We start from the raw sequence: 23,373 nt of genomic DNA, 5'->3' as shown, positions 1-23,373 counted from the left end.
TCACCTAGACCCAGCTGGGAGCTGCCCTGGTGATGGGCCAAGGAGCCCATGGGGACACGGGGAAGCCACAAAGAGCTTTGAAAGAGCAGGTCCTGCAAAGCTTCTCGCGGCCTCCCCATAGTCACCACGTCCCAGCGGGAATGTTTGCCCCTTGGGCAGTCCAGCCGCGGCTCTGGCACAGCCGTGGGGTGCAGGAGGCACGAGACGGAGCCAAGGCAGGCGGTGACAAGGCTTTATTATCGTACAGCAGTGATGGTGGCAGGGACACAGCCATGCACACGCACATGCAGATAGGGCGCCTCGCCCGGCACGCCCGCCGGCAAGCGCCAGATCAGTGCTGGCGGCCCTCGGGCACGAGCACAAGCCGGGGGCTGATAACTGGGTGCTCCCCCCTTGGTGGCAGGGAGGGGGACAGGGCGCTGCCGGCCCCACAGCACCTATCCGCCCCACAGCGGGTCACTCCTGGCAGAGACCAACAGGGACCCAGGAGGGCAGAGGGGGACGTGGGTCCCTGCACTCAGCCGCCACCCCCTGGCAGTGGAGGGGTGACATCCAGCTGTGGGCGAGGGAGTGAGCGGAGGGACCCCCAGCGCCCCACAGGTCTGGGCAGGTCACCCCACAGCAGCGCCAGGCTGACCTCACGCGTGGGTTTGGCTGCTACAGGTGACAAGGCAGGCGGGAAAAGGGCACGGGCCAGCGTGGGTGCTGGTGGCACAGTATGAGACACACAGGGACAGACTCTTTCACATTGTCACTCAGGGTGGCAAAGCCACTGGCCGTAAGAAACAAGAGGACTGAGCGGCAGCGGCTTCTGCGCCTCCCCGGGGGCACAGCTGTGGGTCACAGCCCCACGGCAGCAGCCACAGGAACCCCAGTCCCCGGGCAGCTGTACGGGCCGTGGGGCTGGAGAAGCCTGTCCCCAGCGCAGCGCCCTGCCCGGTCCCCCACGTCCCTCTGACCTGCAGCTTCAGTAGTTGTGGGGCTCAAGATGTACCACAGCATTTGGGGACAGCAGCCTCGGCGGTTTCGCCTCTCTCTGGGAGGACTGGGTGGCTCTGGCATTCCTGGTGGTGGGACCTTGCCAAGCCTGAGTTGAGCTCCCTTCACCCCTGAGCTCTCCCACCTCCAGATCCCAAAGGAAACCTCCTGGAGGGAAGGCAGCATGGCAGTGGGGTGGCACTCACCGGCAGTGCCTGATTGTCACCCTCCTGGGGGGAACACAGCCACCTCCAGGAAGCCCACCTGGGACAGGACTCGAAACACTGCAGGTGGGAGGCTCCGAGGGGGAAATCCAGCCACAAAAAGAGCTCCTGGGCAGAGGCAGGGCTTGGGTAGCGCCCGGGAGGGTCGCTGTGGGAGCCCAGCGGAGGTGGGAACTGTCTGCTCTCTTCCTATCTCTCCCTACGCCGATGCTCTGGATCCCACTAAGCCATTGCTCCCAGCTCTGGGTGAACGCCTAAGGACAGAGAACAGCAAGGCACCAGGATTGCAACACCAGACAAGCTGCCAGTTGTAACTGGGGACAGGATCCAAGCCCCAGGCTGATACAATACAGTTAGGTACAAAATAAATCCCCTCCAACCCTTTGTAATAAAAAAAAAAGCAGCTGATTGGACATGCATCTTTCTGGCCCTACAAAATAAGGCACCAGAGCTTAAAAATGAAACTCTGATTGTCTTTGATATAAAAGGAATTCCCATGTGTTGAAGGCAGTTGATGTCTGAGTGCATAACAGGGAGTGATCTTCACTAGCTTTGGGATGGCCGGCCTCACGCTTGGGTCCCGGTGACTTTCTGGATCAGGGGAATCTGTAGGAGGGGAAGGGAGAAGCTGTTAGGGCTGGAGGAGGGGGAAGCAGGGCTGGGGAAGGAGAAAGTCTGAAAGATTTCAGGCAAGTTCCTGTGCCTGAAAAGTCACAGAAATTGCCGGCTGCTGGTGCCCGGCTCACCTTTGTGAGATCCACACCAGTGATGGCACGCACCGAAGCGGGGATCTCGGCCAGCAGACGGTTCACCTCAGATGTTGTGTTGCCACTCTCTCCGCTGAGAATAACGATCTCATCCACTTTGGAGAGGGGAGCAGCCACTTTGGCAGCGATCTGGGGAGGCAGGGAAGGAGGGTGGGATGAACAGAAAGCCAAGGAGCTGCTCACCAGCCTTCTGGCCAAGCTCGTGAAGCCTCTCTGTGCACCCAGGAGACCTGGCCCAAGCTGGGAAGTCGCCACCACTTGCCCGGAGCAAGGGAAAGTTGCTCCCTCCTCACCTCAGGCAGCGCATCCAGCACCAGAGCCAGCTGGGCAGCTTCTCCATATTTCTGGAGTGCTTCAGCTTTCAGCTTCATCCCCTCAGCTTCTGCCATCCCGATGGCCTCAATCACAAAGGCCTCTGCATCTCCGATCTTGCGGATCTTTTCTGCCTCTGCCTGAGCAAGGAGGACTTGCTTCACCCTGCGAAGGGAAACGCAGCCCTCCAGCAGCCCAGATCCGCGCAGCGTTCCCAGCGCTGCTTCCCACCCTCCATTGTCCACGTGCCTGCCAGGCAGGGAACCCACTTTGCTCGCACCTCACCCCAGCCCTGTGCACAGCTGGGCTCAGGGCTGGTCCCTCACTCACTTCTCGCCCTCGGCGATCTGCTGGATGCGGTAGGCTTCAGCCTCGGCCGGCCGCTTCACAGTGGCGATCAGCTCCTTCTCCATCCGGATGACCTCTTTCTCTTCAACTTCAATCTGCTTCTTGCGCTGCACCACTTCGATTTCAATCTCCTCCTGGCGGATCTTCTGCTGCTCCCGGGCGCTCTGGAGCTCGTAGGCCAGCTGGGCCTCCGCAGTCTGCACATGGGAGAGATGAGAAGAGGGTTCTTGGCCATGATCTCCTGTGCGCAGACACAAGGAGCCTTGGCAGGCCCTGAAACCAGCTGTGGTTCCTGCTCTGGACCAATCCTCCACCCAGAGGTGAGGTCCCTGTCCTCAGAGCTGTACTCGTCCTTCTCTATGCGCTCTTTCCACTTCAGCCCAAACAAGGGATGCTCAGATGTTAGATTAGATGACCCTCTCCATCCTCCTCCCAATCCCACCTAACTGTTGCGAACAGAAGGCAATCTGCTCCAAGGAGCTCACCCTGTGACACAGAAACCTGGATTCTCCTAACACACCTGCAGGAGGAGGAAGCTGGCAAGTCCCAGAGCTACCAGTACCACGAGGAACCAGGCAGGGAACAGCAGTGGGCTGGGGGATGTCTCTCACCTTGACGTTGACCTCCTCACTGAAGGCAGCTTTCTGCAATTCAAAAGCCCGTTTGGACTCTGCTATTTTGGTATCTGCCATGAACTTGACATCCAGCATTTCCTTCTTGCACTCTGCCTCCTGCGGAGAGGAAACAGAGAGCAGAGTTCCAGGGTGGGCAACCAGAGCAAAACAGGCTGCTCTGGGGAAGCCCAGCACATCTCCAGACTCACTCGAATGCCAGCATCTCGCTCGGCTTCTGCCACACCGATGTCTGCATCTCTTCGGACAGCCGCAGTCTGAGTCTTTCCCAGGGAGCTGAGGTAATCCACTTTATCATAGACATCCTGGAGAGGGGAAGAGAAATCATAACCACTTCAAACGAGCGATTCCATCTTGCTTCCTTCTCATCAGAGCTCAGAGCAATCAGAGAAGAGAAGGCTCCGAGGAGACCTTATAGGAACCTTCCAGTACCTGAAGAGGGTGTACAAGAAAGCTGGGGAGGGATTTCTTACAACGGCAGGTAGTGACAGGATGAGGGGAAATGGCTTTAAATTGGAGAGGGAAGATTTATACTAGACATAAGGAGGAAATTCTTCACAATGAGGGTGTGGAGGCCCTGGCCCAGGTTGCCCAGCGAAGTGGTGGCTGCCCCATCCCTGGAGGTGTTCCAGGCCAGGCTGGATGGGGCCTTGAGCAATCTGATCCAGTGGGAGGTGTCCCTGCCCATGGCAGGGGGTTGGAATTAGATGATCTTTAAGGTTCCTTCCAACCCAAACCATTCTATGATTTGTGTGGTCAGGAAGAGCCATGTCTGCCATGCCACTCCTACAGCGCAGCCGGGTGCCCCACATGCAGCACCCCATGTCTGGATGTACCTTGATGGTAAAGCTCAGGATCTCGATACCCATGCGACCCACGTCAGGAGCTGCCACCTCCCGTACCAGCTTGGCAAACTGATCCCTGTCCTGATAGATCTGCTCCACCGTCAGGGTACCTGCAGGGAAGGAAGGCAAAGCACTTTATCTGGAACACGCAAAGGTGCGGGTCTAAGCCCAGCAACACCCTCATTACCCCTAATCTCTTCAGGTCTGGGTACAAGGGTGTAATATTCCACCCAGACTCTGCAGTGTGCACCAACATCTGTCTCAACCACAACCACCATGGACATGTGGCACCTGTAACCCATGAGGACTCAGACATCTCTTACTGCAGTCACTGAAAACTCATTTATCACAACACCCAGCCTCGCAGCAGGAGCTGCGGTAGGGGAGGAACAACCTAAGACACCTTCTCTGCTGTGACAGTGATACTGCTGGGATCAGCCAGCAGAGAAAGCTACTTAAGATGCCTTCAAAGGCGTGAGATCCTCCACACCTAGAATGGAGCGCAGATGTCCCTCCAGCGTCTGAAGGACCACATTCTTCACTTCCTGCACGTTCTTCCCCAAGAACTGCTCACAGGCCACAGCCAGGAGTTCCTTCTCGGTCATTATCTTCACCTAAAGGCAGGAGACAAAACCAAAGGGACTGGAAGGGCTGTCCGAAGAGGGACAGGCACCCAACAGCAGCAGCAGCAGCAGAAGCAGCAGTACCACCACCAGGCTGCCAGACCCCGCGATGCTCCAAGGGACCGTGCTGAGCTGTCACCACGCCAAGCTGGGCCCCTGGACGAGCCAGGAGGCCTTGCTCACTGCCGCTGGTGAGAGCCCGGCGGCACACGCAGCCACGCCGGCGTCCAGGCAGACACTGCCGCAAACCCTGACAGCAGCTCCATGTGGAGAGGAACCCCCTGTGGCCAACTGTCCCACAGCCACTCTGGGTGATGTGGGGACAGAACCTGGCCCTACAAGTCCCACCTAATGAAAACCCTACCAAAGAGCCCTGACCAACCAGTTCAGCCACTGCACCAATACCAGACCTGGCAGGAGAGGGCTTTCTATTGCTCCCTCTGGTCAAAAGCCATCTCGTTACCTTTCTCTTCTTCCTCCTTCACTAGAAATATTTTTTCTGACATGGGAAAGGCAGAGAACAAAGAAGAGTCTGAAACGCCCAAGGAGCAGCTTAGGAATTGGACCTCCATTTGGCATTCCTTACAAGCAGAGGTGAGATGAGATGGCCACAGGACACTAGTTTGTCCTGCTCCTGGCTAGGAGCTCCCAACTGCCCTTCGTGGTGACACCAGTGTGCCTTGGCCAGGACCCAGCCGTCCCGCTCTGCACCATCAGTCTAGTAACAATCGCTGGAGGTGGGACACAACCACCCCAGAACCGCTTTCACCTCCCACAGTCAGAGCCAGATGTAAAAGCACCCTCAGATCCAGACAAACAAGGGTCTTACGGTGGTCCTGCCACCTTACAGGGCTCCTTTTCAACAGCACACTGGGTTAAGAATCCCTACTGGATATGTTAGGCAGTGGAGATGAGCACTTATGGAGCTAAAGCCCGCCACGGTGACAACTCCTGGTGGCCAAGTCCAGCCTGAGGGCTCAGGCAAGGCTTGGACACAGGGATGTCTGTGTGTCTGGCAGCACCAGAGAAGGGAGCAGAGCTGTACCAGCGCCTCTGGGCGCTGAGCAGGTCCCACAGCACCCTCTCATGGAGACATCTAGGGTAGGCAGTGCCTCCTGTCCCATGAGATGCTGGTGGCACCCTGTGTCCTGCTCCAAGGGCTCTGGCTGGACCTGCTGCTACCTGCAATGCACAGTCCTGGCTGAGACCTCCAAAGCTTCAGGCGCTGCACAGAAACCTTCTGAGAGCCCCAATGCACCCTCTCGATGGGTTCACAGACTGTAGACCTCATCCTGCCACCTACATGACCACTTTTCAGGGCTGAACTGCTGTGAAAAGCAACACAACTATTGATTGAAGAAGCCTGGTCTGTGTGCCTACAAATCTAAAACCATCCTGCAGCCCAACCGCAGCGTCTGGCCCCAGCACTGCCAGAGAGCAGGGCAACTGGGACCAGCCACCATCCTCTACAGGGACCAGAGGTGGACTGCGTTAGATGCAGTGAGCTGACCAAGACTCAGCTGCCACCACCCTACCCTTAGTGACATGAAGAAACACTGACCTGGGCTGAGCCTATTTCCTACCTTGACTTCACAGGCTGGGTCTCCCAACCAAAACCTTAAACTGGAACCTGGGCAAGTGTGGTGATCCTCTCCTGCCTTCTCTGGGCTCCTTATGGGACCAAGACCCAGTGTTCTCTTGCCCCTGAACCCCAGGTCAGCAGTGTGCGCCTTCTGTACTTGGCACTGGTGAGGCTGCACCTTGAACACTGTGTTCAGTTTTGGGTCCCTCACTCCAAGAAGGACCTTGAGGAGCACGTCCAGAGAAGGGAACAGAGCTGGGGAAGGGTCTGGAGAACGTGTGTTATGAGCAGCAGCTTAGGGAATTGGGATTGTTTAGCCTAGAGAAGAGGAGGCTGAGTGGAGACCTCATCACTGAAAGGAGGTTGTGGTGAGGTGGGTGTCGGTGTCTTCTCCCAAGTAACAAAGGATAGGATGAGAGGAAATGGCCTCAAGTCGTGCCAGGGGAGGTTCAGATTAGATAATAGGAAAAATGTCTTTACTGAAAGAGTGGTGAAGCCCTGGCAGAGGCTGCCCAGGGCAGCGGTGGAGTCCTCACCCCTGGAGGGGTTCAAAAAGCGCGTGGCCATGGCACTTCAGGACATGGTTTGGTGGGAACATCGGGGTTGGGCTGACAGTTGGACTGGATGAGCTTAGAGGTCTTTTCCAACCTTAATGATTCTATGCTTCTACACAAGGGGGAGTTGGGAGAGCTGCACATGCAGCTGCACTGGGGAGCGTGGGCCCTGCCCAAAGGTCATCTTGCAGAAAACGAGCTCTTTACCAACACCAAAACCAATTACAACTCAGCAGCAAGGTTTCTGGTGTCCATCTGCCAATTCCACCTCTCTGAACAACCCCTACCCTTCGGGAGCTACAGAGAGGACAGTCCAAGCATGGAGCAAGATGTCTGTTAAAAAGAGTCTTTGCGGTACCTAACAGAGAAAGGAAGGATTCAGCCTCTGTGAATAAAGCCAGCCAGCAGCCTGCCTGCACCCGTAAACGCTGGCGAGCACAGATGTCAACCTACAAAGCAAAGGTTGCACAAAACAAACCAGAGCTGAGCAATTCACGCTCAGCTATTTTCCAGTATTTCAAACCAGGCATTGCGACACTTGGTGCTTCTTTAAATGTCATCCACATCAGAGTGAGAGTTTAGCTCTCAGGAAATGAGAGAGCCTCCATAAAACAATCCCATCTTGTTAGGATCGATAGCACTGCACCCAGCTCCAGCCGGCTGCGATCACAGCCAGGGGAGAGCTGAGACAATCCAATTAGCTCGAGGCTCAGAAAAACCTTACTGAAGGATAAGGAGCTCAGCGTGGCCTAAGGCAGCAGCATCCCAGCACAGCCCACGCACCAGCCAACACAGGAGGGAAGATACTCCTTACATCTCTCTTTCAAAACAGCGTGGCATCCTTGTTAAGGACTTATTAAGGACATTAAAGACTTCTATTATCACAGCAAACAAAAGTTGTTTCTCTAGTAACAATTTGTTTGGGTTTTTTTTATGTTTTGAACAAGCTCTGAAAAGCAAAATGTTTGGCCCCAAACTACCTCTGCAAAATTAAGGTACCGCCAGATGCCTCAAGCCTGCTTTCGGCACGGAAATGCCGCGTGTCTCTCAACCCTAAGCCTTTCAAATCAATGGACAGTGAAAAAAATGACGAGTGAAGAGAGAGAATAACATGAATGAGATGAACTGGGAGCTGTGTTTTTAAATCAAGGCACCTGATGATCCAGCCTTCCGCTAGCACGCGCCGCCCAGCCTAGATTATTTTGCTGGCAATGGAAGGATGTCACAAAACTAGGGCAAGAAGGAACGCTGGCTTCACAGAAACATCTTTTCTGCCCCATCCCTGGAGGGGTTCAAGGCCAGGTTGGATGGGGCTGGGTGCAACTGGATCCAGTGGGAGGTGTCCCTGCCCTTGGCAGGGGTGGGACTGGATGGGCTTTAACATTGCTTCCGACTTAAACCATTCCATGATTCCATGATCTTCCTCTCACCATCCTTGCCAAGGCAGAGCCTGATCACAAGGACAAACTCTATCGGGGCAGCAGGCCTCAGTCTAAGAAATGCAGTGTTTAAGTGAAGAATCACAAGCAACAAGAGCTGGTTTTCAGGTGGAAGAAGGCTTGAGAGAATCAAAATTTAATTCAGGCCAGAAATTTCACACAAAGATTTTAGTGCCTGGAGGGACTAAGTTCTTTCTTTAAGCTTTAACTCAACGTGAAGAATACCAAGGTCCACAAACTACTACTACTACTACTAATAATAATAATCCAAAGCAATATAATGCTCGATACCATCTCAGGAGTGAATGGCTCAGTCCTGCAGGGTCACACACAGCTCCAAGGGCACTGCGGTGCATCAGGGCTCCACAAATGGATCAAATCACCCCCCAACACCACCTCATTTGCCATATGGACAAATGAGACATTAGAAAAAAAGATGAATGATTTTGGGAAGAGGAGGAGAGGTCACAACCCCCTTCACCACACGAGACATGCTGTTGTGGGTTTGAACAAACAAGGACAGTGTGGTTTTGTGCAAGAACTTGTTTTGGAGCAGTTGGCTTCTGTTCCTGGACAAGTTACCTCTTAGAGGGGGGAAACCAGACGTAAGTTAGAGACATGCATTCCTGAAATGATGGTTTGGAGTTACTGTACCTGTGCCACACCTGTGACAGTTAAAGCTACCCCCTCCGCCGTCTCTACGTCCTCACACCTGGGCTGTAACGTCATTATCTCTAGGGAAATCCTGCCAAAAAACGTAAAATATTTGCACGTTTCCAGGTAAAACACACTCAGCTCTTCCCCTCGCATCTCCTGCCCCGGGCTCCCGGCCGCACTCGTCACAGGTAATGTAAGACAGGCACAGAATGCAGCCAAGGGGCTGCGTCTGTGACCACAGACAGATCAGCCACTTTGGCCAAGAAATCGATTTTTCAGATAACGCTTAAATGCAATTTATCAGCAGAGGAAGGCTGGGAGCCAGGCTGGAAAACAAACTGTGACCCTTTCCCTTCTGCTAGGCAGCTCTGGGACCTCAAAGGGCCCTTGGTCAGAGGCTCGCTGTGCCACACTGCCCAACGCCAGGGCACGCTCTCGCTGGCTGGTGTCACTGGTTTAAAAGCACAGCATGGACCCAGGATGCTCCTGCCCATACCACGCTGCCACCCCTGCAGGAGCCCTGGTGCTCGGCAAAACCTGGTGCTGATGCTGTTAAAAGCAGCCCTGCCTTTGCCCCTCTGGGTCAGCACGAACATAGACATACTCCCTGATCTGGTTCACCTCTTTCTCTATTTTCCCTATGTCCTGTGAGCCAAAGACAGTGAGAAGTGAGTCATCAGCTCTTTAGGGCCATATCTGCATGATATCAGGCACCCAGGAACAGACCCTGCAGCTCCATAGCTTTTGCAGTCACCCAAGGTGGATTCAAGGACCTTTGGCCAGACCAGGTGACCTGCAAGTCATTAGACATGATTGGATGTAGCAGGTTCTGCTTCAGGAAACAAAACCTGGCTCTCGTGTCAGCCACAACAAGCCAAGAAGGCACTGGCAGTCAGTACAGGGAGCTGCAGGGCAGAGAACTTGTGGCAGTGATCGCAGGTCCAACATCTGAACTTTGAAAGGGCTTAGGCTGCTGCGAGCCCCTCGAGTCGCTCCAGGACTGGCTGAAAGTGCTGAAACCCACGTCTGCAAGTTCCTGCCTGCCTTGGCCACTGTCCTAATTAAACTGGCACTCAAGCTGGGAGCTGACAGAGCAGATCCCACCGTCCAGGATGCGCACAGGCATTTTTTGCCATATGCGTTCACAGCTTTAATCAGCCAGCACAGGATTTCAGCCTTTTGCAGCCCTAATCTACGCTTTGAATTTAATTTCAGCGCTGTGCTGCTGCTTCACCAGCGAGTCACGGGGCTGTTTGGCAACTACTGTTACATGGCTTCGTAACAGCCCACAATGCAAACGTTATTCCTGTGTGCTGCAACTCACCCGAGGTCTTTATGCTGTACTTTCAAAGGTGACAACATCCAAACCGGGCACTGTCTCCATGCGGAGGAAGAAGGGCTGAGTGGAAAGCCATATCCAAAACTGCAACGCCAGGTACGGTTGCAATTTGCTCACGCGTGTACAAGTTTCCTTTTGAAATGGCACAAAACCTGCCTTCCCACCTGCCCCAAATCCTGTCCAGAACCCAGCCTGGCCCGCTTGTGGCTCCACACAAAAGCAGACGCCCTTCTGCTTTTCACCAAACACAACAATGGACACAGTGCTGTTGAGGAAAGAGTTACAGCCGGAGCGAACACCTGCAGCGTTATCAGAGGGAGCCAGTACAGCAATGCTGAATTTGAAATTTGCCAAGGATGCATCTGTCTGCATTACCTATAAAGTGTGGAGTGCGCCCCAGGGCAAGTGCCCGAGGAGGGGAAGGAGAGGAGGGGATTAAATTTCAACTGTCCCATTAGAAAACCATTAGTTTTTATGTTACTCTGCTGCTGCTGCTGCTGCTGCTGCTCAAAACAGAGGGATAAAAGGTTAGGATGTTAGGAAGCTGGTGGAGTATTACCTGTGCGACCCCTGTTACGTACAGTGGGACCCCCTCCGACGTCTCAATATTCTCACAGCGACAGAGGATGGTCATAACCTCCAAAGACAGTCTGAGCAGCAAGGAATAAGGGTAGGACAGCAAATACACAAAGCGATTATCAGAGAGTAAGACACTCATTGCAAAGGACAGACGAGACTTTCAGGTTTCAGCTTTTCCCTGTTTGATTTGCCTTTCTACCATTGCCCGCTCCGAGGGCTCCGTAATGCTGGGCCAGACCAGCTTCCCTGGTCACGGGAGGGAGTTTACAGCATCAGGCTGTTTCTTTTAATAAGGATAAACTCGCTAGGGTCTCATCTCCACCCTGCGTCCGGTAAGTCACTACACATGCAACGAAACTGTATATCCCACCTGGAGACAGCTGGAATTCTCTGTTGGAGTAATTTTCACAGAAAAGTCCTTTTTGGAATAATTTAGATGATTCTATGCCAACATATAAGAGGGGCCAGAAAAGTGAGAATGCCAGGGACCTGTCTACCCACCCCTGGATGAGGCATCGAGGAGAGACGGTGCCTCCAATTGCATCCTGAGAAGCTGAATAACACCATTTGGTTCCTCCAGGGGCAGGTAAGACCATGCTGCTTCTCTCCCTGCTTTTATTTCTGACCCTTTAACACGGACAGCATTTTTTTCCAGTCCTCAGGGTTGCAGCAGGATAAAAGCCCAGCACCTTGCCAGCTCTAAATGTTCTTTTGTTCCCAGGTTAGTACTACCTGGTGGGATGCCGCTGACAGCAACACAATTGCTGCTGTCCCTCTTGCTTTCAGCACAGGCAGTTCCAGGAAAGATGTCCTAATTTTGGAGGAGGAAATCTGCCTCGCTTTCCATGTTAATGCAGCAGACTCCATCTGTGGCGCAGCTTACGGTATTTGGGAAAGGCTCTTCTCAAAAGGAGAATTAAGCCCCATATCCCATAGCATGAATCGGGGGTTTAGATCTTAAAGTAAAAGATTTGTTTGGGTGCTGGCAGTCCTGTCTGAGCCCCGTTTGCTAAATAATTCACAGATCTCTATATATGACAGCTTATCCTGGCAAGTAGCTCTTGGCTCTGGACTCAGCTTTTGCTTAACTGAATAAGACAGCCTCCTGAATGCATTCGTTATCTCCTGCACATGGCAAGTCAAGGTCCTGCGCTGTTCTCTGGGCTTCTCACACAACAAGAGGAGGAGCAGCAAACCATTTGTTCAAATCATCAGCTCTTCCAATAAGATGCCTCACAAAAAATCGGGAATGAAGCTTGTCTGGATCCAAATCAGTTCTCAAGCACGGAGTCTGCAAAGCCCAGCCTTTCCTTTCCCTCCCACCTCGTACGAGCATAGCTGGAGAGTCCATACTAAAACTTAGCAGGTGAGGTGTTAGCTGAGATCTCTTCATGCAGCCGGAGCGACCTGGGTACCAGCACATGGGAGAGAACCTGAGAGGCACCGCGAGGCAGTGGCGGCAGCAGCCAGGGCTCCGTCAAAGCTGCCTGTCCCCAGTGCACAGCAGCAGCAGCGTGTCATCCGCAGAGCGAGGGCAGCAACATGCTCACTGTGTCTGCCGGTGGCAATACAGGAACAGGGAACAGAGGTGGCAAGATCAGGCAGTAAGAGTTAACGGCAATCTCTGGCCATCACTCAGTGCAAAAACCCAAAAGTCACGTCTTTATCCTTTTTCCCTTTTTGTTTTTTTCACACAGATGGAGGAAACCTGCAGCAGTGAGCACAAGGGAGGTGTTAGGAGAGAGTAACATTCCCACAGATACTAAAGACGAAGAGCTACACGAGTAGGACAGCAGCACCATCACGGTATTAGTTCAGAGCAGTTAAGAAGCAGCAGGCAAAATCCATGACTGAGGAAAGGGAGAGAAAGGAAATCCTGTGGTTTTAAATAGGAACACAGTCTGCTCCCAAGGTGACAGCAGTCAGCACATCTTTAGAAACAGAGATTCAGTGAGCAGGAGGTGGCACTGGCCCACTGCACGCCACAAACGGGTTTGTTACTGCGTGAGGGTTTGGGCCACACTGGGCAGAATTCGGCTCCTTTTGGGAACTCATGGATGAGCCAGCCCAGCATCTCCACTGCCCAGCACCTCTGCGAGAGCCTCGTACCTGCAAGGGCAGCAGCAGAGGAGGGCAAGGCTCTCCCTGTCCTCGGCACTCGCTGCACCAGCACAGGAAGAAACACACCTACCAGCCAGGCTGCGGCACCCTCCACTCGGTGGGGTTTTGTCAATAGAAACAACCAAAAAAAATCTGATTGCATCGGGTTTGAGGTGGAGTGAGGACAAAGAGGCCCTGTGAAAAGTGCTCCAGCTGAAAGCATAGGATTTCTTTTTCTTTTTCGTCTTTGCACTGCAATCCCAGCTGTTCCCACACAAACTCAGCACAGAACTCCCCCATCCTGCAATTTTATTTTGCAGCTCATCGCTTCTTGTCAGGTAAGTCTGGAATGACAGGATTACCTCCTGCAGGGCCTTGGGCAACCTCAGCGCCACCACTCAAAGCAGAGGATGGCCAGAAACTGAACAACCCTACATTCCCCACGCTTCAAGCCACTACACTCAGCACACGTTGCTCCTTCCAGCTGCTCACGGCACCGTACGCCAGGCAGCCCTTGTTCCAAGGAGCTGCTCACAGCCAAGGGCAGCGGGCTGGGCTGATGCTCATCCATGATTTCACACCTACTGCTCAGCCCCATGTTCCGAAAGATACTGCTGACAGCCCCACTGGGATGGCTTTGTCTAACTCCAAACCCACAGGCAGCAGGGATCTCCTTACCTTTGGGTGTCAGTGATGCACCACCAAGCCCAGGCCCAGCCTCCGTACACATACTGCTTCACGTCGGAGCCGCAGCAGCCGCCTGCAGCAAAGAGAGATGGAGAGATTACCCACGTGCACGCTGCTCGAGCCAGGCAAAAGCCTGCACCCAGACTGCGTCAGGAGCAGAATGACTTCACAACAAGCCCACCCAGCCACTGGGTGCTGAGGAAAGGGCGTTCTGGGGATCTGTATCGTGACCCTGGAGAATCCAAGCGCACTTGCGTAATAATGAACACAGAAAACTCTTTCCAAGGTCCATGGCAGCCCCAGAACACCCTTCAGTTGGCCATAACTCAGCCGGCCGCCGGGGAATCCAACACTGTCCTCACCTCCACAGGCTTCACAAGGCAATTTTCCAAAGGCAACCTTTTCTTTTACTGAAAATGTCTTATATAATTGGAAAACAGTGTATGCAATAATTCATTATGACGAACAATAACACACCGAAAGTGACTGTATTTCAAGCCAGTGTTTTATTTTAGTTTTGTCAGGCTGTTTTTAACAACCACAATCACTGTAATTACGCTCTTCAGTGTCTTTAACTGTGATGCACCAGCTCCATCATAGAAAGCCAAGTAATAAATCCATCTCCCTTCCCTCACCCACACTGCAGACCACCCTTAAAGCCATCAAAAAGCCAGCGCATCAGCGTTGGAGGAGAGGAGGTCCATCTCCCAGGCCTGGCTCATGCAGGTACTGTGAATCCTGAGGTGTTCATGGTCCATGACAGAGCTGGCTGTGCCCAGAGCTTGGGTAGCCTCCAGAACTCCTCTGACACGTTTAAGATTTGACCTCGGCGAGGCCAGAAGACGCCTTCCCTACTCCGTTTTTCACAGTCACCCTTATTACAACAGCACCCGAGGGCCTCAGCAAGGCAAGCGCTGTACCAACAGACAGTTTTAGCCCTGCGGGATGTATCTACGCTGGAGTCAGTGCAGAGAAGAGCAGGCAAGCAGAGAGCTTTGTGTTGTGGGAGGAGAAAGGGAGAACTGCGCAGCCAGCAGCCACAGCAGCCAGCGCTTTCAAAGGCAATGAAAATGAAGAAGCGAAGGCAGCACACATGCAGGCCAGCATGCTAGCAGGGCCCTCCGGACTGCAGGAGGGGATTCTGTCCTCCCCATCCTCAAGTGTCTGGCCACCTTCTACCATCAGCTAAGAGACCTCCTGCTCCACTGGCTTCCATGCAACGCCTGATAAACCAAGAGAGCGGCCCCATCTACAATTCTTCACCCTCTGATTTCAGCAGGAAGTAATCACAAACGGGAGATGGATTGACACACTTTTTCAGGTCTTCTGTGCTCCACAGCCTAGAGGAATATTCTCCTGTCACCTCCAAGTCAGCCTCTGGATACCTTCTTCCTGTAGCTGGAAGGCTATTTCAGCCAGGCAAGGAGTTACAGAAGGCGATGATACAACACCCTGCAGCACACTAACCACAAAGTCTTTTAACGTTTCTTGGAGGCTGCCAGCCCAGTTAGCTCAGCCTTTTAGCCAGGCCTTTGTTTTCCAAGAACAGGAAGGGAGGTGTTCCTGGCAGCTGGCAAAAGGAAAGGTATTTTATCACAGGATCTGTATAGTCTTTACTGAACCATTTCATAATAACGTCCTGAGAAAACTCTGCACCCTAAACCCACCACTGCGACAAGAATGTGCCTCCACGCACAGACGTTTCTTCTCTTCTGCAGGAAATGCAAGGAAATGCCTTACTTAGTGTCACCCCCAAAGCCAGCCCATGTTTGCTTCCCAGTGCGACACAACATCACTGCGCAGTACAGCTTACTAAGCTTGATTATATATCAAAAAGGAAGAACATGGAGCTGCTAGAGCAAGTCCAGAGGAGGAAAAGACGATGATCCGAGGGCTGGAGCACCTCTGCTATGAGGACAGGCTGAGAGTTGTGGTTGTTCAGCCTGGAGAAGAGAAGGCTCCGGGGAGACCTCAGAGCAGCTTCCAGTGCTGAAAGGGGCTGTAGGAAAGCTGGGGAGGGGCTCTTGTTCAGGGAGGGCAGGGACAGAATGAGGGGAAGAGTTTGAAGCTGACACAGGGGAGACTGAGATTAGAAATTAGGCAGAAATGTTTTGCTGTGAGGGTGGGGAGGCCCTGGCCCAGGTTGCCCAGAGCAGTGGTGGCTGCTCCATCCCTGGAGATGTTCAAGACCAGGTTGGATGGGGCTTGGAGCAACCGGATCCAGTGGGAGGTGTCCCTGCCTATGGCAGGAGGTGGAACTGGATGGGCTTTGAGGTCTCTTCCAACCCAAACCGTTCCATGATTCTATGATTAAACAGGAGCAGGATGCCAGCTGGTTGCTTTCATGCAAGCTGGACATCTGAGTGCAGCAGAACCCCGTCCTGGCAACACAAGTCAGATGAGCTGAATGCTCATTTCCATTGCAGTCCTGCAGCCTCTTTCCTGAGTCTCAGCAAACAAGTGAAAGAGGAACAAACAAAGCGAAATCTTTGCAAATCTAAAGAAAAAAAAAAACCCTCTTGCACAATGAGATTTGGCAGAGAAATTGCCTTTTCCAGCTATAATACACGCACTGTTCCAGCAGCCCGGATCTCAGAGCTGCTTGGCCCTCATTTCCACAAACATCCATCATGGCTTTTCCGGGGCAGTGTACAGCAGCCAGGGATACACAAATGGAGGATTCAGAGCTGGGAAGCTTGGCCTCTTCCCAAACAAAAGAGGGGGTCCCATGTTCAAGCAAGAAATCCCAGAGCTAAGAAAAAAAATGCATTGTCTGGTTTTTGTTGGTTTTTTTTTTAATGAAATGAGATTAATCATTTGGGATTTTGTAGATAAATGGAGCTCTCGGCAGATGCAGGAAGCTGTGGCCCTGATGGAGCGTGCAAGGCAGAGCAGAAGCCAAACAGTTCGGGGCATGCGGGGCTCAAACCATCAAAGCTGGGATACTTTGAGGTTGCAAACAAGCTCTGTGTTGTTTGCTCTCCCAAGGTAACTTGAGGCATTGAGCTTCTATTTTGGCAGGAAGCTGTGAGCACTCAGAAATCAGGTCGAGGTAAATCGGCTGTGATGATTACTCGATAAGCATATTCCTTCCCAGAAACTGTTGCAGGCTGAACACAAGAACAGAGCAGATGCTGCTGCTTCACCTGCACAGAGAGCGCTACCATCTTCACGCTGGTTCAGGGCAATCTGGTCCTGGATGCTTCTCCTCCGGGAGGACCCACTGCCCACGGTGGGAATAAGCAGCTTGGTCAGGTCGGACAGAAGTTGGGTTTAAGAGAACCAGCCCTGCACTGGAAAACATCACCGGGTGCTAAAAAGCGACTACAGAAAGGCAAGGAAAGAACTGATAATTGAAAACAGTCACTGACCAAAGAAGTAACGGGAAGAGAGAAGGCAGCAAAGGCACACATTAAGAAAATCATGTAAGGAAGCAGGGTCTAGACTAAAACCAGTGTCTGGATGCTTCGGCCTGGCTGTGAATATAAATGAGGCTTTGTCCATACAAAGAAATGGCACAAGGCTGAGAAAATTAATTTAAAATGATGCAGGGTTCTGAGTCGAATCCATAAAATCCTTTGATGGCCACTACAGCAGATGAAAGCAGATCGTGCTGGCTGGCTTGCTTAGGATGTCATCTATGTCACAATGACTTCTTTTAAGCTACGAGTAGCAACGCTACAGAGCGAGTTTGAAAACACATTTAGTTTAACTCATCTTGTATACAGAAACCCAGAGAACCCAATGAAGTTACACAACAAAAATAGAGATACTACTGCAGAATTCTTCATGAAAACCAAAAGGAAAGCCCCGAGGCTACTCTGTCCACCTCCTTCTCGTGCTATGCTTCCTGGAGAGTCATTTGCAAGCCTTGGGAGATTTAACAAGCACCTGACAAGGGAAATCTTGAGCCCCGCCACCTGCAGAATGCTAAAGAACTATTTCTGCCATCGACTGTTCTCACCCAAGCATAGCTCTCTGTATTTCTCCATATTGAACCGCATCATTTTTCTTTCAGTCCATTTGGTCAGCCTGTCAAATTCATTTTGATTCTAATCCAGCTTTTTAAAGCTCTCGAATCCATTCTCAGCTCAGTACCATCTGCAGACGCAATAAGCACATTCTCGATTCCATTATCCAGGCCAAAACAAGGAATGAACTTGATAAATCCTTCCAGCTGAACAGCGAGCCACTGTCAGGTCTACTGGCAATGGTTTTCCAGGCAGTTTTATATTGATTTTACAGTATCTGAGAAACCAGTTCCTCCTAGGACTGTCAGCTGCAGGCCCCTTGCAGGAAGGGCTTGCAGCAACAGCCTTAAGAAGCCTTCATTTCATGCTTTCAAAACCCATAAAACAGCAGTCACACTGGCTCAAAACCACGACCAATTCCTCCTGCAGCAATGAGGAGGATGCAGTAACAGGATGCGAGCGCTTCCCGTGGCTCTAGAAGGGTTAACCACCCCCAACAGCTGGGGCGAGGCAGGAAATGTTTACACAAAACTGGGATTAACTACAACTCTTTTTACTTTGACAGCGAAGGAGGAGCCCCAAAGGGCTCGGTATTGAAGTACAGTTTGAGACACTGGGCTGGACCACGTTTCAAGCTGACTTCTGAGAAACCCTGAGCATAACACGCCATAGTGAAGGCAAGGTGTACAACATCTGCCGCTTCTCCTCATCCCTACTCTGCTAACTCACCTGAGAGGGATGTCAAAGTGGCAGGGCATAGCCCATACCCAACGAGTCCGTGTAGCTGCTTTCTTTTCAGTGTTCAGGAGCAATGCATTTGTTCCAGTGTTCTCCTAGCTAGGTTGGCTGGGCTGCAGCTCCTCCAACTTCTTTTCCTCCTTTCACACCCTGAACTTCTGCAGAAGCACTGGTTTGTTCTGACGCTGAAAAGCGGTCTGTGCTGTGCCAGCCTTCCTGATCACCAGGTGCTCACTTTGAAGCCGCTGGACCATCGCTGTGCGATGCCACCCTGCAGCCCTGGCAGCCAGATGGAAAATGCCCCAACTCCAGAGATTTGGGCAACGCTATTTACTTACGGTAGCTGCAAGATGAACGCGGCTGTTACAAATTACATCTCCTTATTATGAGACTCTGCAAAAATATTATAGCGCCGTCTTTCACAATTAGCGGATCGATCTTCAGCCACAAACGCTGCACTCAACCAAACTGTAATCCAAAACCAGTGTTATGCATCTGAGACAACCTGTTTAGCTCGCAGGAATATTTGGATACCAGGATGAACAAGTACTCTGTACCTCCCTGAAAACCACACCAGCGCTTGGAGAGCACTCAGTGATGGGCAACGTGCCTGTCAAAGCCTCCTCAGAGCCTGCGCTGAACCTCACTGTGAGGCTCCTGGAACCACTACCCTCCAGCAAATGGAGACCCACATTCCAGAGAGACCATCATTGCCTCCATAGTTCTCTGTGGAGCATTCCTACAGTGCCTGGCCTCCACGTTTCAGGGCAGACTGGCTAATGGAGTGCAATTTCTTAGAAGGAGATTGGTGTTGCTCAACAAGGGAAGGATGGAAATGCCTGTGGGAGTGCTGACCCATGCCTGGAAAGCAGCTTCCCAAATAAGTCTACAAAGCTCCTGCACACACAGACATTCCCAGGGCACAGCCAGCTGCTCCTTCAGCACTGCAGAAACTCAGGTGTCTCACAAGGAAGTGAAAAGAAGGAGCAGCACTCCTCCAAAAACCCCACACGCCAGGGGAGGCACCTGACTAAAGCTCCTGTTAGGCACAGGCAAACTGACAATAAAGAAACCTTTAAATTAGCTTCCTGATTTGGAAGTACCTTCCCACTAAGTGAAATGTTTCAAACAATGGTGTGATAATTCAAGGCTGCAAGTCAAAAGCCGACTTTTAATAGTATTTGCTGTTGGTTTACTCTTCCCTTACCCCTCTCTCCCCAAATCCAACCTAATATCACAAATAAACGCTGGCCCTCAAAGCCCTCTTTGATTTTTTTTCCCCCTTGGAGAGACACAGCTCAAGTTCTCGAAACAACAACCGCTTGTAGTTATATGCTTCCCACTAATGCTCTGGCATTCACCCTGCACGTAAGCACGGAGCAGCAGGGCTCTGCAGAGCGCTCAGCTTCTGGAGCTGCCCCTGGAGCTCAGAGACCACGCTCTCAGGAGACAGAGAGCGTTTGCAGACCATGCTAGGCAGCAACAGAAGAAAGCCACGCCTGGTGGCAGCGCCGAAGCCAGTCGTGACTCACAGAACCTGGCACGATTTACGTTCCCTTCCCAGAACATGGTTGTACATCGGGGAGTGTCCTCGGCTCACTGCTCCCAGCTGTGGGAAAGCGCAACGCTTGGCACCGCACGCAGATGCCACAAATTCCTGCTGGCTCATCCTGCAAGCTGTGTTTTGTAAACTTCAGAGCTGACCAGAGGCAAAATCAAGCTTTTAAGATGGAATGGCATCCTGGCACATCTGGAGTTCAGCCTCCCACTGGATGTGGCACTTCACCAAGTGGCATCAATTTTGACAGGGTTCCCTTTGGAGGGATGTGCAGCATCAGCTCTAGATCCCAGCTGAGAAGTGTAAAGATGTGCTGCTCACGGGAACACCAGGAACGCTGCAAGAAACATTGCTGCTCCGGGCAGGGTGGGTGCGGTTTGTAACTCCTTCCAAGCAGGTGCCAAGTGGGAATATTTGCTTCCACAACTGCAGCCTGCTTCTGGCACATCCTTAGTAATTCCCGCAACGGGTCTGTTATCCAAGAGGGATGAACTCATAACAGATCATCCACAGCCCGCTGGAGGGCTTGGCTCCAAAAACATAACAACGTAGTTTAACGTGCACGGCAGAACTGTGATCATAGCACACCCCTGATGTTCACGTGCATTTTCTCCCAGTAAATTCAGGTCTGGGAATCACAGCACTTCCACAGAACTAGTCTAGCACCGACAGAAAGAATCATAGAATGGTTTGAGGTGGAAGAGACCTTAAAGATCATCTAATTCAAACTTTCCTGCTATGGGCAGGGACACGTCTCACTGGACCTGGCTGCTCAAGGTCCAATCCAACCTGGCCTTGAACTCCAGGGATGATGCAAAGGATGTAACATGATTGAGGACAAGTGAAATGACCAACATCTGTATCTACCCATGCATCTGGTCGCAGCTTTTCACACAGAGTGAAGCATCCAGCCCTCCCAGCAGGCCATCACCTCACCTAACGGGCAGCAAGCCCTGTCTGCATGCAGCGCAGTCTGGGCCAGAGCACGTTCCGGAGCTCCGGCAGAGCAGCGAAGCAGCTACAGGTTGAATCAGCCACAAGGGATTTCACTGCCGGTTTGCTTCACCCTAAGCAACCACCTCACTTGACGATAACATTAAACATTGCTGATAAGCATCGACTGCATCCAGGGCCAGAAAGACCAAGCGCCGCACAGGCAACGAAGCAGCAGCAGCACGATACAATGGATGAGAAGGATACCCAAGGGACAGGCTCGGGGCTGCCCTGAGCTATCCTCAGCGGGATGCTCACAGCCAGCTCCCTCTCTCCAGGAAAGCAAACGAGCTCCTGTGGGGAAAGGATGGCTCCAAAGGCTGTTGGCAGCAGCCCAGAGCCCAGCAGCCTCGCGGGGTGCCTCTGCTTGACATCACTGGAAACCAGCACCGGCACCAGGGTGTGCTGCTGGCACCACACGTCGCCCACTGCGCTCTACGCCGGAGCACGGGGGGTCCCACGGCAGGAGCTGCCCACCCCCCAAAATGCCTGCTTGGCAGGGACACCGCAGTGCCCACCCAGAGCAGGACACCCCCAAAACGACTCTGCAAGATCCCCTCATGACAGAGACACCCCCCAGCCCAGTGTCCCCTCAAGGAAGAGCCACCCTCCCCCCAACACCCCAGGGGTCCCCACCAAAATCACAGGACGCCCTGCAGTAGGCTCCCCCAAATCCCACTCCTCCCCAAAGCAGAGACCCTCGCCGGAGTCCCTCAGAGCACCTCTCAGGGCCCCAAAGCCCCCTCTGAGGAGACAGACACCACCCCAACACCAGAACCTACGACAGAGACACCCCCGCGATTCCCTCCGGGTGCCCCCATGACAGAGATGCACCCAGGAGCCGCACCCAATTCCCTGAGCACCCCACCATTCCAGGGACCCCCACAAGAGCACACACACACACAATTCCAACAGGGACCCTTACAGGAGCTCCCCCGCCCCCCAATTCCCTCAGCCCCCTCCATAAAAGCCCCCCCAGGAGCCCCTCCACAAATCCCTCAGGGTCTCCCTGTAAGGACCCCTGCAGGGGACCCCCTACCCCATAGGGTCGTGTCCCCCCAAACCCCACCCCTGTAGGAGACACCCCCAAATCCCAAGGGACCCCTGCAGGGTCTCTCCTACACTTCCCACTTGTTTTCCCCATGACAGGCCCCCCATTCCATTAGCCCCCCACCACATGACTGGGATCCCTGCAGGAGACACCCCCCTAATTCCCTCAGGGTCTCCCCAGGACAGGTTCCCCCCCCGAGTCCCCCAGTGACACCCCCCCCACCCATGGCGTGTGTCCCACTCCGCATGGCATCTCTCCCCCAGTACCTGACACCACCAGCGCCTCGTTGGGCCCCACCGTGTGGCAGTTCCCCATGGTGCCCGCAGCACCGCCCGCCCCGAGCTCGTCGCCTCCTCCTCCTCCTCCCCAACGCTCGCTCCCACAACACCCCCGCGCTGCCACACCCCCGCAGCACCCGCCATGTTGTGAGGGACAGCGCCGCCATGTTGTGAGGGGCGGAGCCGCCATGTTGGGGAGGGCGGAGCCTCACCCTGGGGGCGGAGTCGGGAGCCGCCGCCATGTTGGGTGCTGCGTATCCGGAGGGGCGTGCAAGGGGTGTGTGGGGGTGTGTGTGTGCACAGGCGATGTGCAAAGCGGAGCTTCTGCATTGCAGTGTGCATGGGTGTGCAAGGCAGAGCTGCAGTGCAGGGTGTGCAAGTGCATGGGTGCAAGGGGTACGTGTGGACGGGTGTGCAAGCCATGCACGTGCGTGGGTGTGCAACGGGGGTGTGTGTGCAAAGCGTGTGCAAGGCAGAGCTTCTGCATTGCGCTGTGTGCGTGGGTGTGCAAGAGCTTCCTGTGCACAGGGTGCAAGGCAGAGCTGCAGCGCACCGTGTGCATGGGTGTGCGAGGGGTGCTTGTGTATGGGGTGCGCGTGTGTGCAAGCGCACAGGGTGAGCGTGCGAGGGGTGCTTGTGCACAGGTTACACGTGCATGGGTGTGCGAGGTGTTAATGTGCAAGAGGCGCACATGCCTCCACACGCACGTGCGAGTCGGGGCTTCTGCACCGCAGTGTGTGCGTGCGTGTGCAAGGCAGGGCGTGTGCGCTGCAGCGGGGGTGTGCGTGTGTGCAAGGCATGGTGCTTGCACGGGGGAGTGTGCACTGTGGTAGTGCTGTGGCCGCAGGGCAGGGAGCCAGGCCTGCCTGCAAACGCGGCCGCTGCCACCCAAACCCCGCACCAGGGCTACGGATTGGGCCAAAGGGTCTGTGCCGAAGGGATTGTGCCGTAACGGCTGTGCCAGAGGGACTATAGGATTGTGCCAAAGGGATTGCGCCGAAGGGATTGTGCCGTAACGGCTGTGCCAGGGGGATTGTAGGATTGCACCAAAGAGATTGTGTGGTGATGGCTGGGCCAAAGGGTCTGTGCCGCAGGGATTGTGCAATTCCACCACAGAG

The 23,373-nt window shown here is 53.5% G+C and overlaps 1 protein-coding gene across 4 annotated transcripts; it reads right to left on the bottom strand.

Annotated features, from left to right (window-relative positions):
- Window positions 1-211: 211 nt before the first annotated feature.
- Window positions 212-22,377, bottom strand: FLOT2 (flotillin 2). 4 transcript variants are annotated; one of them, XM_054084875.1, is made up of 12 exons: window positions 22,244-22,377; window positions 13,658-13,739; window positions 10,882-10,950; window positions 8,959-9,049; window positions 4,597-4,720; window positions 4,098-4,216; window positions 3,453-3,566; window positions 3,241-3,360; window positions 2,612-2,826; window positions 2,263-2,446; window positions 1,949-2,098; window positions 212-1,808 (listed from the first exon to the last, which is right to left on the bottom strand). In XM_054084875.1, exons 1-12 carry the CDS (start codon window positions 22,290-22,292, stop codon window positions 1,770-1,772), a joined length of 1,356 nt encoding a protein of 451 aa, XP_053940850.1. In that variant the 5' UTR covers window positions 22,293-22,377; the 3' UTR covers window positions 212-1,769. The 4 variants fall into 4 exon arrangements, 3 of the variants coding, with proteins under 3 accessions (XP_053940850.1, XP_053940848.1, XP_053940849.1); XR_008453104.1 differs by lacking the exon at window positions 10,882-10,950 and having other exon boundaries at window positions 213-1,146; window positions 1,243-1,808; window positions 22,244-22,376; XM_054084873.1 differs by lacking the exon at window positions 8,959-9,049 and having other exon boundaries at window positions 213-1,808; window positions 10,860-10,950; window positions 22,244-22,376.
- Window positions 22,378-23,373: the final 996 nt, after the last annotated feature.

This window comes from Cuculus canorus, chromosome 20, assembly GCF_017976375.1.
Source record: "Cuculus canorus isolate bCucCan1 chromosome 20, bCucCan1.pri, whole genome shotgun sequence".
Lineage (NCBI taxonomy): Eukaryota > Metazoa > Chordata > Aves > Cuculiformes > Cuculidae > Cuculus > Cuculus canorus.
This window is presented reverse-complemented; position numbering and strand designations above follow the sequence as displayed.